The 19,469-nt window shown below is 34.9% G+C and overlaps 1 protein-coding gene across 1 annotated transcript in view; it reads left to right on the forward strand.

Moving 5' to 3' along the window:
- Window positions 1-19,469, forward strand: part of Cow (Proteoglycan Cow) — a 63,367-nt gene that overhangs the window by 42,357 nt on the left and 1,541 nt on the right. Inside the window, exons 2-8 of the mRNA XM_081974176.1 lie at window positions 4,960-5,017; window positions 15,460-15,562; window positions 15,671-15,811; window positions 15,869-16,014; window positions 16,070-16,293; window positions 16,347-16,830; window positions 16,889-17,026. Of these exons, the coding sequence (XP_081830302.1) occupies window positions 4,960-5,017; window positions 15,460-15,562; window positions 15,671-15,811; window positions 15,869-16,014; window positions 16,070-16,293; window positions 16,347-16,830; window positions 16,889-17,026 (1,294 nt within the window). The remainder of the gene's footprint in view (window positions 1-4,959; window positions 5,018-15,459; window positions 15,563-15,670; window positions 15,812-15,868; window positions 16,015-16,069; window positions 16,294-16,346; window positions 16,831-16,888; window positions 17,027-19,469) is intronic.

A 19,469-nucleotide genomic window follows, 5' to 3' on the forward strand; every position in this document is an offset into this window, starting at 1 on the left:
ATCTTTTCTTAAAGTCCTATTTTGATCATTCCTGTTAATAAAACTGTAAAATTAAAATTTATTCTTAATTCTGACTCTTTTTCACATTTTTTCTTTACGAAATGCTGAAATATGTCACTTCATTTTGTCGAACTAAATAAAGAAATCCTTGTTTAGCTGTTTTACGTTGAAACCTTACATTAAAGCAATATTTGTAACAGAAAATTCTTTGGCAAAGTATAATAATCCAATTATGTGCAGGTGCCAGAATATTCAAGGAAACTTTCAAAAAACGAAAAACTTATTTTATTTATTTAAACTAGTGAACTACTTTTTTCTATAAACTTAGGAATCATTACAATTTTTGTAAAAACTGCTTCTATGATGAATTCTTAGAACAAAATGAAAATTTAGCAGTTCGGTGTGTAAATTAGAATTTGATTTTTATTAGAACTAAATTTAACCATAAATTACAATATACAAGTTAGAACTCATAACGTACATTTTCAGTTAGTAAGAAAATTGTTATTTTCCTAACAAGTTCGGAAAGTGATACTTTTTAGCGACTGTCGTTATCGGAGTGAGGGAAAGACATTTTCCGGATGTGTTAGGAGTAAAGAAAATGTTGTTTGCACGTCTAGCGTAAAACACTTTTACCTACGACCGTCAGTGTAAATAGCCAATTACGCATAGTTTTCAATTATATAATGACCCTCTTTTCGCACAAGAAAAGTACTACTTGATTGAGGTATATAATAACAGTAATCTAACACTTCAGGAAGAAAGAAAACAGATATGCCATTTTTACTAACACTTAGATAACATGTTTCTATAAAAAAGCTTTACATTTATCTTAAGTAACATTAATATCTATGATTAGCAGAAATATGTGAGTTGCGAAAACAGGACTTTACACTTGGTCATAGGTAAAGTATAGTAAATCACACGTCCTCTAACACAGTTTAGGCACTCATTACACACTAGCCGCTACGTGCTTTTTACGTAGCTTCTTCCGTTTCGTGCGTAAAATACTTCTTACAGCACTAGTTACGTCACATACTATTACCCCCGCATGTGAATGTAATAAATTGATTAAATCTGAACTCGTTTACCTACGACCATGTTAGTAATAATAATCTTTATTTCCAATTACATAAATACATTTTAAGCACATGTATACAGGACTTTTTTCTAACAAAGTTAATCTGTGTTGAGGATAATTTACATCTGCTGTTCTGGTGTTGTATGAAACCTTTCCAGATTAAATCTACTCTTATTTCTAAACAGACTAAAGACCAATCATAATTTTTCAAGTAGTGATTCCAGCATTGACAGCATATCCAATTTAGCGTATTATCTTTCAACAATTGTCCCATACGGGCATTCAGTTTTTCAATTACTTTTTGTAATTTATCTAGAAAGAGGTTGAAATCACCCCCTGAAAATAACCGTCCACTATTTCACGTGCAATTGAAAGTTTACTCACATCTTTTCTACTATTAAATAACTTAGTAAGTAGCAATAAACACAATAATACAAGGCTCTTGTGTCCCCAATTAACTTCTTGTGATAGTTCACATCTTAATAAGGTTTTCTACCATCAAAATGCTATTTTACACTTGATATAGAAAGTTTAATCAAACTATGCAGATAATATTTCACGCAGGAATAATTACGGCTCTAACTTTAGCTGGAAACGACGTGTGAGTTACAAAAATTTAAAGCCTCCATTTTTCCAGTTTAAGAAGCAAATTCGACCGTAAATTATAGTCCTTAACGAGAACGTTCTTTATATCCGCACTGTGGCAGTGTATAGCGTCTCGGAAGTATGCAAATGCTTCAGCTATCGCCGCTCTTATTTATGGCATTGTGAAAGTTAATTTGTGCGCTGTTGTTGTGTGATTAAAGCGCCTTTGCTCTTCCAAGAAATAAATGCCGCTTCCTTATTAGATTTTTGAAACAAGGAAAGAAAATGGGAAAACCAGACATGATTTGTCAGACGAGATCAAAGATTTATACATTGCATTTCAACCCGATCGCAACCTTTCTGCTCGGTAAATTGGTTGGAAGGAAAAAATCGGAGGGAATAATTCACGAATTTTCCGGATAACGACCGACTTTTTTAAAGACAATCTATCCGATTTATGGCGGTCATTTGATGCCATCCAGAAGATCATCAAAGTGCTGGTTTTTTCTCCTCGATCTTTAACCAACCTCTTCATTTTTTCTGTGTGTTCCAATTCTGCAAAACAGTTTCGGATCAATACTGTCAAGGCTCTTTGTTCTTGCAGCCGAAGCGTTATAGTTTGCTTCAAAGCTCAAATTTTTAACATTACACTTGACTGGATTACATAGCGTCAACAATATAATCCACGTAGTGTTCAAGATTAAGTTACGCTTAGGGATTTCGATGGTTAGCGATTAAGTATGCTCGTCTTGGCATTTGTTTTGCATAATATCTGGTATTAAATAAAGGTTGTGTTTTATCAGAATGACTGATCTGATATAGTTTTCTGAGTATACAGTAAGTACAGAAATCAAATAAGTACTGAGACATTCAGTGTCTCAAAATCTGACCACACTTTGAAAACTGAAAATGTTCGAGTCTTTTACGGTTGAATGTATTATCAAAAACAGCTTTTTTTTTAAACTATATCAGGAAAATGTTCCCAGACTTATAACTAAGACCAAAACTTTGAGAGTTATAGTTAAATAAACATATTAATCTTATTGTATCTTTCTGTGACACGAACTGTTCTATCCTGCTCGCTTTGTTAGCTGGAGAAAAGGTGTCACTGAGAAGGTACTACTTGTTTAGGAGATCATGTTAAACAATATTTACTACTAAACGCCATGTTCTTGTATACATTTGCGATTTGGCAACATAGACAAAACACTGGTTTTTACCAACGACTTCTGGTCCAGCTGAATCTGGAACAAAATTTTCCCCAATTTTGTTTTTCTTCTTCTTATACTTTTCCGATATCTTACAATTTGTTAAATTTTGAACACGCTTCTGCAGTATTATCTGGGATGTTGATTGCCAGCTGTATTTCCATATTTTAGGTCGTCCCGCTGTTCTCTTCTTCCTCTATACGTGATTGTAGTACTGTCTTCTCCATCGCATTACGTCCACCACTCCACATTTTTCCCGAATATCCATGTTTCTCACTCTGCCTCATCTGGTTTTCCCACGATCCATGCTTAGAGTCTTCATCTCTGCTACTCGAATCATACACTTTGTGTAATCTTGTATCTCTATGCCGTATGTCATAATGGGTCTTACGCATGTTCTGTGTATTTTTACTTTGCTCTCTGTTCGCATATATTGATTTGGCTTCTTAGATCCTTTACTGGGTCATGACTACTTGACAGATCTACGCCAAGGTATCTATAAATTGTAAAACTGGTTTTCAAGAGCAAGCTTACATTGAATCGGTTCCCTGGTGATTGTTATACGCTTTATTTTGTTAGCAGAGATTGTCATGTTGGCTTATATGGTGGGATCTGAAAAGCTGCCTCTGGAGGTCGTCTTCCGTTTCCGCGATAATGATGGCGTCGTCGGCATAACATATTATGCCAATTCTTTTGTTGTTACCTCAGATGATAATACCTCAGATTCAGGGATGTCACTTCTTTTATAATTTTATTCATGAGGATATTGAACAGAGACTATTCCCTTGTCTGATTTCTCCTAGTATTGGAATGCTATTTGAAATTTAGTTTCGTGGTTTTACTTTTGTTGTGTTGTGACTATTTAGATTGTGAATTACTTTAGTAATGTTTGCTGGGATACCGAATGGGACAGAATAAAAAAATCAACATGGTATGCTACGCCGATGATGCAGCTATTTTCGCGAAAATCTACAGAGACAACTACACAAATTCTGCCAGGTCAGCCTAGCGATGAACCTGACCATATCTATAGAAAAAACGAAAAGCATAACCTTTGCTAAAGATCCCGTAAGATGCAAGCTGGTAGTTCCGGACAAAATCATCGAGCAAGTCTCACAATTCAAATATCTGGGTATGGATATATCGAGAGTTATCACGACCCAATGAAGGACCTAAGAAGCCAGATCAACAAAGCATCTGCCATGTCGGGCTACTTAAGGCAGATAATATGGGCGAACGAATACGTGCGAAAGGATAACAAGGTCAGGATCTATAAGACTTGTATCAGGCCAATCATGACATACGGAATAGAAACCAGAGAAGAAACCAACAAAACGCAAAGAATGCTTCGAGTAGCCGAAATGAAAACGCTCAGGACTATAATGGGAAAAACAAGAATAGACCGAATTAGGAACACTGACATTAGGGAACAATGTGGGGTGCAAGACATCGTAAGATGGTGGAGACAAAAAAAAGAAATTGGTACGCTCACGTGAGAAGAATGGAAGAAGGAAGACTGCCATTCATCGCACTTGAAGGGAAACCAATAGGGAAAAGAGCACCCGGAAGACCACCTAAGAGATGGAAGGACAGCTGGCAGTCCACCTCCCAGGAACTGATCCAGAGGAACCTGCAAAACTAACAAATCGTGATATCTTACATATGAATAAGAAGAAGAATCGACGAAAACAATTTTCTTCAAAAAGGCAGATTACATCTTGTAATTTTGGTCACAGCATCATAAATACAGACTACCAGGTCATCTGCATTCAAATCTTCTTAAACTCAAAAGTCACTTGAGGACAAATACGGATGTGGTGGTGGCCAAAGAGTTTTCAGCCAAAAATCCATTTATTATACTATAATATACTATTATGTTATGGTCGATTGCTTTTCAAATCTTTGTCATACTCTAATATTTTCAAAACGAAATAGCCAATAATAAAATATCGTAAAGATAACTTTTAATAATGTAGTAGAAACGTTTCACGTGAAAAATGTGGTGTCGCTCAAATGTGTTTTCCAATTCAGAATGTTTTAACTTTCTGAAACAATGGTAAACTATATCAATTTTCTTTATTTCAGGACGACACTAAGACTGTTAAAACAGGCGAAAAGAAACGATGGATCCACGACCCTTCAAGTAAGTATCTACTCCACAACCTCCTTTATTAATCTAATTTAAAGCGGAATCTTCTGAAGGTTTTCCCACTATACTCGATCATTGATTTTCCATTAAAAGAAAACGTACACGCGTAAACCGACTTATTTTTTTTTTCCACTTACAAAGCTTGACTGCAGGATTTCAACGCTGGATTTGAATAAAACATGGACGACCTAGTTTAGGATGCTAAGAGCCGAATTTGCCATCGAAAATCCGGTCCTGCTCTTGACAGATGCGTTCTCTGCATCGGTTTGATCGAGTCCTACTCTATTAAATGGAAAACTGTCGGATTTAATTAACGCATCGATCACTACCATAGTTTGGTCCGAACAGTTGAAACCCGATAATATGACAATTCCATTTTTGTTTTCCAATTCAATCCACCCATTTTGTCATTAACCCCTACGCCTTAAGATCTCCCCGAAAGCGTAACGTATTAATTAATGAAAAGCCACATTAACCACCCTGGATTACAAGTGAGGCGATAAGATCTCTATGTATTCAGAAGGGAGATTTATTTATTCCCGTTGCCTGATCGGAATAGTAATTTCGCTAATGAAGACTTTTATAAAACCCAACCCCAGATGAACCCAACGCATTTAATCGTGTATACCATTAATAATAGACAATAATAATTATTGTAATTGATATTGGCGCATGCTATAATCTATCAATATAAGATGAAGTGCTACTGATCTTTTGCATGCATAATATCGCTATAAACTAGGATAGAATTACTATAATAGAGATGTTCCATGCATTTGTGCAGATAGGTCTTAAATGTTAACAATACAATTTATTACAGCTCACTTTAGTCGAAAACTAGAGAAACATTTGCACTAGCAAGTTGCAGCATTTGCTAAATCAAAACGATATTCAACTCGCAGATCCGTTCTGAAATACACATAAAAGGTCCAGAAGATGCAAGAAAACCGAAAAGCCACTTGCAAAATGCACAGCAGTCATCGTTTATCGATCTTTTGATTCACTTGTCTAAGTTTATTTAAATGATTAAAATTATTCAACCCAACCTAACCCAAGGCTATAATTGTACCAAATTTTACAGCTGTCACTTTCCTATAATAATAATAACTAGGAATTTTCAAACTTTCAAAAGACCATGAAACAAGTTTAGTGACGAATATCTCAGAAACTACTACATTCGTTTAGCTGAAATATTTGACAGCCATCAACCTAACCCAAGGCTATAACTGTACCAAATTTTACAGCTACATTGGTTCAGCTGAAATTTTTGACAGCCGTCAACCTAACCCAAGGCGATAACTGTATCAAATTTGACTGCTGTCACCAGCCTACAGTGTCAAAAATTCTCAAATCTGCGGTTACTTTCAAAAGACTCTATAACCATGAGACAAGTTTAATGACGTGTATCTCAGAAACTACTACATTCGTTTAGCTGAAATTTTTGACAGCCAACAACCTAACTCAAGGCGATAACTGTATCAAATTTGACTGCTGTCACCAGCCTACAGTGTCAAAAATTCTCAAATCTGCGGTTACTTTCAAAAGACTCTATAACCATGAGACAAGTTTAATGACATGTATCTCAGAAACTACTACATTCGTTTAGCTGAAATTTTTGACAGCCAACAACCTAACTCAATGCTGTACTGACTGTACCAAAATTTACAGCTGTCACCTGCCTACAGTGTCAAAAAATTGTCAAATCTCTAGTTGCTTTCAAAGGACTCTACTAACGTATATCTCAAAAACTACTACATTCGTTCGGCTGAAATATTTGACAGCCGTCAACCTAACCCAAGGCTATAACTGTACCAAATTTTACAGCTGTCACCTGCCTATAGCGTCAAAAATTGTCAAATCTGTAGTTGCTTTCAAAAGACTCTACTAACCATAAAACAAGTTCAGTGAAGTATATTACAGAAACTACTACATTCGTTCAGCTGAAATTTTTGACAGCCGTCAACCTAACCCTAGGCTATAACTGTACCAAATTTTACAGCTGTCACCTGCCTATAGTGTCAAAAATTGTCAAATCTGTAGTTGCTTTCAAAAGACTCTACTAACCATAAAACAAGTTCAGTGAAGTATATTACAGAAACTACTACATTGGTTCAGCTGAAATTTTTGACAGCCGTCAACCTAACCCAAGGCGATAACTGTATCAAATTTGACTGCTGTCACCTGCCTACAGTGTCAAAAATTCTCAAATCTCCGGTTACTTTCAAAAAACTCTATAACCATGAGACAAGTTTAATGACGTATATCTCAGAAACTACTACATTCGTTCAGCTGAAATTTTTGACAGCCATCAACCTAACTCAGGGCTGTACTGACTGTACCAAAATTTACAGCTGTCACCTGCCTACAGTGTCAAAAATTCTCAAATCTCCGGTTACTTTCAAAATACTCTATAACCATGAGACAAGTTCAGTGCAGTATATTACAGAAACTACTACATTGGTTCAGCTGAAATTTTTGACAGCCGTCAACCTAACCCAAGGCGATAACTGTATCAAATTTGACTGCTGTCACCAGCCTACAGTGTCAAAAATTCTCAAATCTGCGGTTACTTTCAAAAGACTCTATAACCATGAGACAAATTTAATGACGTATATCTCAGAAACTACTACATTCGTTTAGCTGAAATTTTTGACAGCCATCAACCTAACTCAAGGCTGTGCTGACTGTACCAAAATTTACAGCTGTCACCTGCCTACAGTGTCAAAAATTGTCAAATCTCTAGTTGCTTTCAAAGGACTCTACTAACGTATATCTCAGAAACTACTACATTCGTTCAGCTGAAAGTTTTAACAGCTGTCAACCAAACCTAAAACTATAACTTTATCGAATTTGATAGCTGTGACAGTAACTTTCAAAAGCGAAAAATTTATTTAGAAAAATTAATTTCTATTACTGTTAGAACAGAACATGTTGATATGATTGAGCTGGCTAATTGCCTAAAAATTTAGAAAAATGTCTGACTGGTTGATTTCAAACCCAAACATATTATAAGAACTAAGAAAGATCTTCTATGAACGAAGAACAGACGAGTGGACAAGATACAGAAGGTGTTTTTTAAGTATTTTTTTGAATTTGAATATTTCGGCTCAACTCAACTTGAAAAGTTGGAGACTTAATAAGTTTTGGCTAATGTTATAGCATTTTTCATGCTTTTTCGAATGGTGGTTATATAAAAACCGATTGCAGTTCAAATAACAGTTAACAGAATTTGCCAATTTGTTGATTAGCTCCAATTTGCACTTCAAAAGACATATTTATGCTAAAGAGCATTACATTAGTTGAAATAAGCACAAAAAAGCACTTTTTATTTCTAAAATTTTTCAAAAAAAGTAAAAGAATAAGTAGCACATGACATGTTTTAGTAATTAACAACATTATTCACAATATAGTTGTTTACTTCTTTGATTCTACGGGATAAAACTTGTAATGTGTTAAAAAGGATGTCTAAATGTTGATTTGCAGGCTTTTTGCAAAATGAGAAGAAGTTTAATAGCAAAATACACTGTTTCTGAGAGAATGTTTCAAGTTTATACGAATTGTTTGGACAATTTGTCAAATATATGATAAAAACAAATATGAAAATAGGTATGTAAGTTAAAAAGGCTTTAAAACAGTTCAACAAGATTTTTTAGTTATGTATGAAGCCAGAAAAACGTTTGAGAAGGAAGGAGCAAGGGGGCCCAAACCCCAAAAAATAACAAAAACAAATTTGTATATCTGCTACGACTTCACACATAAAAAGTTACATCAATCACTTATTAGTTGATAAACCAAACTTGCAAATGTTTAACCTCAAGCAAGTTATGATTTATTATGTTTAATTCAATTATTGGTTTGAGTAATTAGGTAACATTCAACCTTTTGAAGCTTAACTTGAAAGCTCCTGAACTATTTTTCACTCAAACCTAATTCTGAATGAATTTGATATCTTACAAAACGACTTATTTGATTTATATTCTTGTTTGTTTCTTATTTTTACTTTATTTTGAGAAAGGGTCAATAAAAACTTACGTTTCCAAGAAACATTACGTACAAGTTGAGTAAAAGCCAAATAAAATCACCAATAAAACTATTTCGAAAAGACATAAATTTGGAATTGTGTAGTTAACATTTCAATAATGACTCTAGCGCAGAAATCCGTCAGACCAATTTATTTACTCCGAGTGGGATTGTGCCAAATGAGTATTTAACCACATCTACTCCATATAGTTGAATTTTGGCAAATCCCCAATTCAACTAGCTGCACTCCTCAAACTGCGACCAGCTATTTAATAAAGGATCGAACTCACTCACGAAACCGGTCGTTTAATTACGCCCCTTGTTGACTGCCACACCGAATACTTGGAGGGCGGTTTCTCATCCCCATTTTAAGTCGAGTTTCTTCGATTGTAGTGGAGAAAGTTGGACAATTAAATTGCGAAATAATTAAGAAGGATCGAAGACGGTCGCAAGGATTTCCTAGAGTTAAATTGCTTCGGAACTTTCGGAAGAGATGCTCCTGCCGGCTCCGGGTGTTTATGGAAATATTAATGGGACCGGAAAAGTTTCTAAGGTCGATTTTAATCGGGATTATTTGAACCAATTAGATTTCAACGGGCCTGCTGCCCTTTCACACTTAAAAACTTTTGTAACATCTCCATTAAGTGGGGTAATTGAATAATTTTGTAATGTTAAAGTTTAAAACGCTGATTTCTTTCAACCTAATATATCATCCAGTCAGCGCTATTCCTGCCTGACGTAAAAAAAAAACCAAAAAGACATCAAACAGGTAACCCGAAAGGGATTGTCGTTTATTGCGGTCTTCCTCTACTTTCCGGGGATCGATTTTAAGCGGGATGACGGCCAGATGAGCTATCCATTAGGGTTTAAAATGTAAACAAGGATAATTTACGTTTCTCCCCGCAGAAAGGAGGCTTTTGTTGGCCGCACCTTTGCGATTGTTTGGGCGGCCAAGGAACTGCTGTCGTTCGAAATACGAGACCTGGGAGGAGTTTGTATTGATTCTAAACCTGGGGAAAGGCCCAAATTGAACTGCAAATTGGAAAATTCGACTGAAAGTTGCCGACTCGAAGGCAAGTGCTGCTGAAATTAGAAAATTGGATGCTCGGTTGGCTGGACGAAAGTCTTTCATCCACGATACTCCATATTGTAATTAGAAAACAGTTTCATAGAAAATAGCAGCTTTCAGTTATTCAAGATATTTAAATGTAGAAATTATATGCAGGAAGATGAAACATTTTTTCTAGAATGTTGACGTAGAAATGAGGAAGGCAAATAATATCTCAGTTTTCTGTAATCTCTCCTTCTTTTCAGACCGTTGATTAACTGGGTCATTTGCTTGACCTACAATCCTTTATAATAAATATTCATTTTTCCTGTGCATACTACCAGATTTAATGACAAATATTACAGCAGCAACAATATTCTGAACAGTTCTCTTTCTGTTACGAGGAATATTCGTTTTTTTTCTTAAAATTCTTTTTGTTGGTAATAATAGGGGAGCATCAAATAAGGAATCGTTAAGAACAGTGTTCAGTTTGTTTACTTAGCTGATTAATATGACTATTAGTTTCTTGAACGAATTCATACAAAGTAAAGAAATTGATATACTGACATGAGAAAACTATACTTTCAACAACTATACAGTGTCCCAGTGCTACAAAACAGTAAAATCAGTGTAAACACCAAATATATTTGATAGATTTATGATTAAAATTTTGACACTTATTACATTTGTCCTTCAGTTACTCTTTGGTTCTGTTCTAAACTTGAAAACTGTCCAATTCAATCTCATAGAGGTACAAAACCAACGAAGCATCTTATATTGTATCGAAATCAGTTTCACTTTAGTTGAATGCATTTTATACCTTGATCAGTGCATTTTTGGCATTTATAACATTTGTTTTTGTGTGTCTGACTTAATTTTCGTATATTTTTAAATTTGACAACTATCAAAAGTATTGTAGAATGTGACAGGAACCCGCCATTGTCAGCTTCTTCTGTCACATTCTATCAACACTTCTCTTGAAAATTCCGTTCCCTGCTTTCAAGAATAGGCCCCCTAAAATGAGTAAAATCAGTGTAAACAGTACCAAACATATTTTATAGCTTTGTAAGTGGAATTTTGACAGCTAAGACCTCAACATGACAAACCTGAAAACTGTCTAAAACTGAAAAATTTAATCCCATGGAAGTATAAAACAACGAAACATACTTGAAAAGTAAGAAAATCAGTGTGACTCAATTTACTTACTTTTGAATAAACTATCATTACGTTTTTCACTGCAATCCTACAGAAAATAAGCCTTGGTCCATCCTTTCATTACAATACTTATTTGTATTTTATGACTTGTGAAAACAACCTTTTGTAATTATCCAGGATAGTCATTTTGAATATTTTTGGTAAGCAATTTTGTGCGAAAAAAAGTGAAAAAAAAACAATTTTAGATTATTGCAAATAATTTTGGATCTATCAATTGTTTACAATATATTTTTTAACTACTGATGGCTGGATTTGAATTGTAAATATTCGTTTATTTATACAGGGTGATTCCAAAGTTGGGGCTTTCCTTTCACCTGCGAATAGGGCTTCAAAAAATAAGGTTTTTTTTTTCGTTTGAAGCTTTTTTGAAATATGAACAATAACGAAGATACAGGGTGTATACTATCGATATTTTATAGCATTTTTTATCATCTTTTCAACGATATATAAAAAATCTAGATTGGAGTGCAAATTACAGCTTCACAATGCTTCAAACCTGGCAACAACGCTGCAAACTCGCAAAAAGTGACACAATTTTCGAATTGAAATTTCTCAAAAACTGAAAAAGTTAGAAATTTCGCTCAACCGACATTTTGTAACATTTTTCATCCTCTTTCTAATGACATATAAAAAATCTAAATTGGAGTGAAAATTACAGCTTCACAAGGCTTCAAACCTGGCAACATCGCTGCAAACTCACAAAAAGTGACACAATTTTCGAATTAAAATTTCTCAAAAACTGAAAAAGTTAGAATATTCGCTCAACCGTCATTTTGTAACATTTTTCATCCTCTTTCTAATGATATATAAAAAATCTAGATTGGAGTGCAAATTACAGCTTCACAAGGCTTCAAACCTGGCAACAACGCTGCAAACTCACAGAAAGTGACACAATTTTCAAGTTGAAATTTCTCAAAAACTGAAAAAGTTAGAAAATTCGATCAACCGTCATTTTGAAACATTTTTCATCCTCTTTCTAATGATATATAAAAAATCTAGATTGGAGTGCAAATTACAGCTTCACAAGGCTTCAAACCTGGCAACAACGCTGCAAACTCACAGAAAGTGACACAATTTTCAAGTTGAAATATCTCAAAAATTAAAAAAGTTAGAAAATTAAAAAAAAAATTGTTAATGTGTGTTGATAGGAAATAACCTGTCAGTTAGTTAAAATTAAGTTAAAGTTATTTTTCATTTTCGTTTTTTCAGTAAAACTTTGACACCCTGTATCTTTGTTATTGTTCACATTTCGAAAAAAATTGATTTAACCTTGAACCTTATTTTTTGAAGCCCTATTCGCAGGTGAAAGGAAAGCCCCAACTTTTAATCACCCTGTATAAATTGGTTTTCTGTATAATTTAGTTTCGAATTAGTTGGTGCATTTTTTTTATTTATTTAAATTACTAAACAAAGAAAGTTTGTTATTTTGTTCAGTTGCATTTTCTATTCCACTTTGATTATCACTCAAAACGACCTTTTTTATATTATTTTTTATCCTGGAAAGTAAAGCGTTTTCACTCTATTACAATTGTTCAGCAGCAGCAAGATGACTTTAATTTGGTGATTCAAAGTTTCCTGAGAAAAAGCAATTTTTGTTCTTTTTTGAAATAATATAATATCTTGACTAAGCATATGCAAAATATCACCCAAATCTTGACAAACTAAGGGAAATTTAAATCAAAAAGAAATTAAAACGACTGTAACTTTAAACCAACTCGTATATAATCTAATTACTGTCGTGACATGCAACTGTCAGCAACCACACATAGGCGTCTAATTCAATTAGTTCTAGTTTACTAATTAACTTAACACGCAAAAGCATTGGCCATTTTCGGGTTTCGACTATTATCGTTCGAGAACCGTCTGTGGTTTCTGGGTAATTATGAAACTCCTGACGGTTCCAGAAAGGTAATTGCTGAAAACCGAATAAAGCTATTGTTGTGGCTATAGTGGCGTAATTGTCTCAAAGCTCTAAAATGGTACACGTTGGCTAAGTGACCTTTTGAAAAATTTGAAGTAATTTGAAACCTCTGAAATGGGACACACTGTATATTTTAAGGTCATTTGATTATGCTTATCAATGCCTACATACGTACCTACGACTTACTGAGTATTAAGTATTTTACAGCTAATATTCTTATTTTCCAGAGTGAATTCCATTTTTTGTGTGTAGTCATTTTGTGCAAAAACGCAAAACTCATTTATTGTAAATGGGTCACACTATACAGGGTAATTCAAAAAAGCGATTATTTGATCTGCACTACTTTCAATTAGGTTTTTTCAAATGACTTTTGTTACATTATTTTTATTTTTTTAGATTTTTTACTCTTTGAGAACAAATCAACCTAGTTTTATGTTTCCAAGAAAAAGGTCAAAATTTTGAAAACTTCAAAATTTTAAAATTTTATAAGGTTAAGTGTAAGTTAGATTAATTTAAGTTTTTAAAAACACTACATTTTAGTGACTTTTTATATACTGACCGCCGCCATGTTGAATTTAGACGTCTCAAGGTGGCTATTTTAACATGAAGAACATGAATCCGGTGACCGTTTTGATGGAACTGTCACCATTTTGTAACCAACCTTGAAATTAGAGCATATTTAGCAGATTTAAAGACGTGACACTTTACGTCATATTTCTATCATTAACCTAAACTAATTTCAAGGTAAACCGGTGCGTTGTATGGAAAAATGTTATATGGTATATATGGTAAAAATTTCACACTTCTAACTCAAACCGTTTTCGAGACATTTACAAAAATGTCCGAAAAAAGGTAACCAAGTTTGACTATCACTAGCGGCCAAAGGGAACAACTTAGAAGTGCCCGCTCAAGGTCACGTGATAGCTTCATCCATTAGCTACCTACGATCATCTGATGTGTCTTAACGGAATGTTTTAAATAATCAAGTTATTCGCGATTTTTTTAAAAAATGCACGGAATATTGGTCCAAATGAAGGTTTTTCTTGCCTACTAAACTGACCTCCGCCATATTGGGTTTATACGTGTCAAGGTGGCCGTTTTTACTAATTTTAGCATAAAAATCACGAATCTTGTGTTTGTTTTGTTGTAACTGCCGCCATTTCGTTACTAACTTTGAAATTAGGGCAGTTTTGACAGTTTTCAAAACATGGCATCCGTAAAAAATTACATTTTGACAAATGACACTTTACGTCACATGTCTACCATTATCCTAAACTAGTTAAGGCAGTTGAAAACAAATTTCAAAATTCAAAAATTGTTGATAAAAACTGATGGAGTTACCCCCTTTAAAAATGTCAAAAATATAGTTTTTTATTTTTCAAGATCAACCGGTGCGTTTTATAAAAAAAATATATTTTTAGTAAGTTACGTTGTTTTAAGGAGCATACATGGTCCAAATTTTACACTTCTAACTCAAACCGTTTTCGAGATATTTACAAAACTGTCCAAAAAAAGGTAACCAAGTTTGACGCTCTCTAGCGGGCAAACGGGGCAACTTAACAGTGTCTGTTTAAGGTCACGTGATAGCTCCATTCATTAGCTACCTACGATCATCAGATGTGTCTTAACGGAATGTTTCAAATAATCAAGTTATTAGCGATTTTTTTGAAAAATGTAGCAAAATTTTGCCCAAATAAAGGTTTCTTGGACTACTACTATACTGACTGGAATGGTTATTTTAACTAATTTTAGCACGAAGAACACGATTCTTGTGTCCGTTTTGCTGTAACTGCTTTGCATGCATTTTTGACAGTATTCAAGGATACTTGAATTACCCTGTATGCTGTATAATCCATTATAGTTTTGCTTATCAAGTCCTACATAATGGCCTACTTATATGATGTATTAAAAAAGTGTATCGTTTCTAAAATATTTACAGTTAAAGTTGTCATTATCTTCTACAGAAAATTGCAGTTGCAAATAACTTTCAAATTTTTTTATTCTCTTTCCTTTCTGTTAATTTAAAAATTATCTTCATTGACCATTACCTTTCTTCCATCTATCTGGATCAAACCTAAACAGCTATACCACATAACGAATAGTACAAACTTTACGTAAAAATAAAAAGATTCCAACTCCAACAATATAAAGTGATTACTTTTCCCCCCGTTTCGTTCGTAAACAAAAATACGTAATATATCGGCAAATGCAACTTTCCATTATTATTTTCAGGTGATTTATGCCGTCCATTGAACTGTAAGAAGAAAGAAATATGTTTGCTGGAAGACTCGTTTACTGCAGTGTGCGTTTCTAGGAAAGAATTAAAGAAAAATGGGTAAGGAAATTTATTGCAGTTGTACAGGGCATTTCCTCGTTAGAAATTTGTCTCTGAATTCTTTTGCTTATTGCGGTTTCGGGGTGACTAAGTAGGTTGTTGTGACAGGGATATTGTGGTGCCTAAGTCAAGCACTAAATCCGATGACAACAAGTCTAATAAGGATGACGATGAAGAAGATGATGTTTTCTATGACAGTGAAGATGACACTGATGATGAGTCTTCGGATGATATAAGTGATTCTAGCGTGTATGTTCTTTTTCTGATAACTTTTTGCGAGTTACTAATAAGTTAATTTTGAAGCAGTTGCCGTCCATGTCCAGTAGTTAAGCCTCTTTTCCTTTGCGGATCTGACAATCGCACCTACAGCTCCATCTGCAGATTAGACTACCACAATTGCATTCACCATACCGTTATTAAAGTATCTTGTAAAGGATTCTGCCCTTGTAAAGGTAATTGAGTCTGTACTTTTAAAGTTTCTTAATAGTAATTTTGCAATTTTTCCAGAATCTGACAGTAAGTTGAGAAAAAAGCAGAGGCAAACTGACAGGTTGAACAACTTTATGAACAAATACAAGGCCACTCTGGACAAAAGTGGTTCAGGAGGATCAATCAGCGGATCTCCTCTTGAGAAACCGTCAATCAAGAAAGACCTTTACTCCTTTGTCCCTCAGGATATTAAATACGACAACAAACACTACAAGTACATTAAGTACACCAAATACAACAAGGTAATTATAATGATACTTGGTAAACCTTTATTGAAATACTACAACTCATGCAGGACAACTACCTCTACGGAGAAGACAAAGACAAACTAAGAGGATACAATGAAGTGACAGATGATAAAGCCTACAGTAACGCAATCAACGGCCTGGACTCAGCCCTTCCGCTTCAAAAACAATGCTCTCCAACTGCATTACAAGCCATGGGCAATCGCCTTCTAGACTGGTTTTCCGTCGTAATGGCCGATTCTTCCAAGAGACGACGTCCAAGAAACAAATCCAAAGATCACTTCCCGCAAGCCTGCAAAGGTGAAGTGAGATGGATGTTCCAGCACCTGGACGAAAACTCCGACTCCATGCTGTCGCTTCAAGAACTCTACGACTTGGAGCACGATCAAGGAGAAGTGTGCTTGAAACCGTTCCTTCAACAGTGCGACCTGGACAAAGACCTGGTGGTGACGCCGTCCGAGTGGTGCAAGTGTTTCCAGAGAGCTGAGAGGCCGTGCGCTGCTGTAAGACGTAAAATCACTACCGATTTGTTGGGTGAGGGTGTTTTGGGGGATGGTTGAGTTGGTTTTGGATTGAGGAGGGTTGGTTTCAGGTGTTTATGTACCAGAATGCGACAACCAAGGTTACTACAAACCAATTCAGTGTCATAACGCTATAGGAATGTGCTGGTGCGTGGATAAACATGGAGTGGAGTTTGCAAATACGCGTACGCATTCTAAACCTAATTGCGGTGAGTAATTTCTTATAATAGTTATTATACTTTGCTGTGAATTTAGTCAATATTTAAAAGTAATTTGGAAATTTACCTCTCCATTTCAGTATATTGTTGTTTGTTTGTGTGGGATGTACATCAACTCTGTACTTTGTTAGGAAGTTTTCTGGAAAAATATTGAAACTGTAATGGAAGTGTGCCTTTACTTCGGAATATTACCTCCTACACAGTTTTAAGCAGGTTTTCTTGCTGGATTTCTGCACATCGTTAATGCTTTTATAACTTTAGTGATTATTTTCTGTCTATTCAAAGCTTTCTTTTCCAGACTTTCTACATACTATCAGGTGGAACAAGCAGCTTCTACTCAATTTGTACTGAATTATTGTACCTGCCTTTGCTTTAGACCTTGGAAAACATTTGACGTACTTTCTAATATTCTAAAAAAAACGTAAGCGAGTACTTTTTCGCTCGTTTACATGCTGTACCATGTGATATTAGATAGGAACTTTATTTGGTTATCCAATTTTTTGACGTCTCATAAAGCTGCTTTGTTTTCTTTTTTCTTTTTTGAACACCCTGTATATGTTTAAGACTTAGCAGTTCAAGACGAACATTTTGAGCTTCTTACAGTCGCTGAAACCCTTGAAATGGCGGAGATACAATATTTTCAAAATTTGGATACAATTTCCAAAAATATATATCGGAAACGGTTAGAATTACGGACATTTTGCGAGAGACCACAATTATTCAGAATGCAGCTGCTAATTGCACAGATTTAAAGAAACATATCATAAAACTACCATTTTCTCTAAATTTTATTGAAGTGCAGTTTCCAGAATAGTACTCACAATTCAATTTGGTCTTGGAAAACATATTTTTGGACCAAATTGTCGAGTGGTAAACTTTGCTGTTTCGAAATTTGTCCTTCCCTGTTTGATGTCTGGTGATTTTTGTTGCTTCATAATCTAATTCATCCTGTGAAGGAAATTCTCCTGACAACAATAATATACTATTAGGGTACCATCTATAGGAAGCACTTAATATGAGTTTAGTGGTCGCATATTTAGATCCATTATTAAATTTAGCTTTGAACAACAGTCATCAATCAGCTCATATTCGTTCACTGCTGGACATAATCCTCCCCTGATTGCTTCCACATTCTTTTATTTTGTGTCTCCTTTAACCAATTTGTTGCTTTTTTACCTAAACCTGATCCTCTTGGATCATCGGTTGTCCCGCATTCTCGTAATTTATCCCGCCCAATTTCCACTTTAGGATTGCTAATCTTTCTACTGCCTCAATCACTCTGGTGCGTAGCTCAGCGTTTGTGATGTGATCTCTGAAGGTCAGTCCCAGCATTAACCTTTCCATTAAACAGCTTTTTTGATTAAGTCAAAGTCTCAGCATCATAAAGTTAAGACAGGCAGAACGCATTGAAAAGCTTTCTCTTCAGATAAGTGGTAAATTGGACTTTAATACAGCCCAAGTCAATCCTACTCGCCTAAGTAATTCCCAAGTTTATCTCTGCTTATACGGATTTCGTGGCCAGGATACTTGTATGAGGTAATTTCTGCTACTTGGATGTCAACTATGTATACTGGTTCACCGAGTACAACGTTGATCATTAGTTACTAGTAACTAGTAACTTTGTGGTCTTATGGGGAGTAGAGTTTATCGAAATGTAGTGTTTGTGATAGTGGCAATGACCGAGGCGATCTGATATTAGAACTGTCACCTGCAAATCTTAAATGTGTTAACCATTCACTGTTTATGTTTAGTACTAGATCTTCCAAACTTACAGAGATTTAAACATATGCTCAAACAGTTTATTTATTTTAAGTTTATTTGTTGTCTCCTGGAGATTTACGTTAGTTGTAGCATTTTTAGATAGATTCTATTACGAAGGTATACCGACGATCTATTCTACAATTGGAAAGGGACTTTAGATTGATTCTGGTTTATAGTGTGAAAGGCTTTTTCGTAGTACACGAATATCAGATGCAGTGGTTTATTGTATTCAATGGACTATTCTATAAGATTCTTCGGGACCTTCGTGCCATAACTTGGTTGAAACCCAGCCTGTTTCTTTAGTTGATAAAGGTCTAGTTTCGCGTTTAATCTATTTGCGATGATTTGACAGCACCTTGTCTTCTTGTTTTCTCTCTTGACTTTTAACAGCATCAGAGGCATTGGTTTTTTTTTTCTAATCTGCGCATCATCCGGTGTACTGAGATGGCTTTTAGTCCTTGGGATTCCAGATCTTTTGCTAAGTCATCAGTTTTGATATTGATTGGGACGCTCCTTTGCTTTGATTTGATGGAGACTTTGTCCTCTGGCGAGTACATGTGGTATTTTCTTATTGAGTCATTCAGGACTTTAGTCAGGCTCCAGTAATCTTGGGTGATAGACGGTGTTATTGTTACTTCTCTCCTAGTCATTTTTGCCTTCTGGTGCTGGATTT

Source organism: Ips typographus, linkage group LG1, assembly GCF_016097725.1.
Source record: "Ips typographus isolate SLU linkage group LG1, UJ_Ityp_2.0, whole genome shotgun sequence".
In the NCBI taxonomy this organism is placed as follows: domain Eukaryota; kingdom Metazoa; phylum Arthropoda; class Insecta; order Coleoptera; family Curculionidae; genus Ips; species Ips typographus.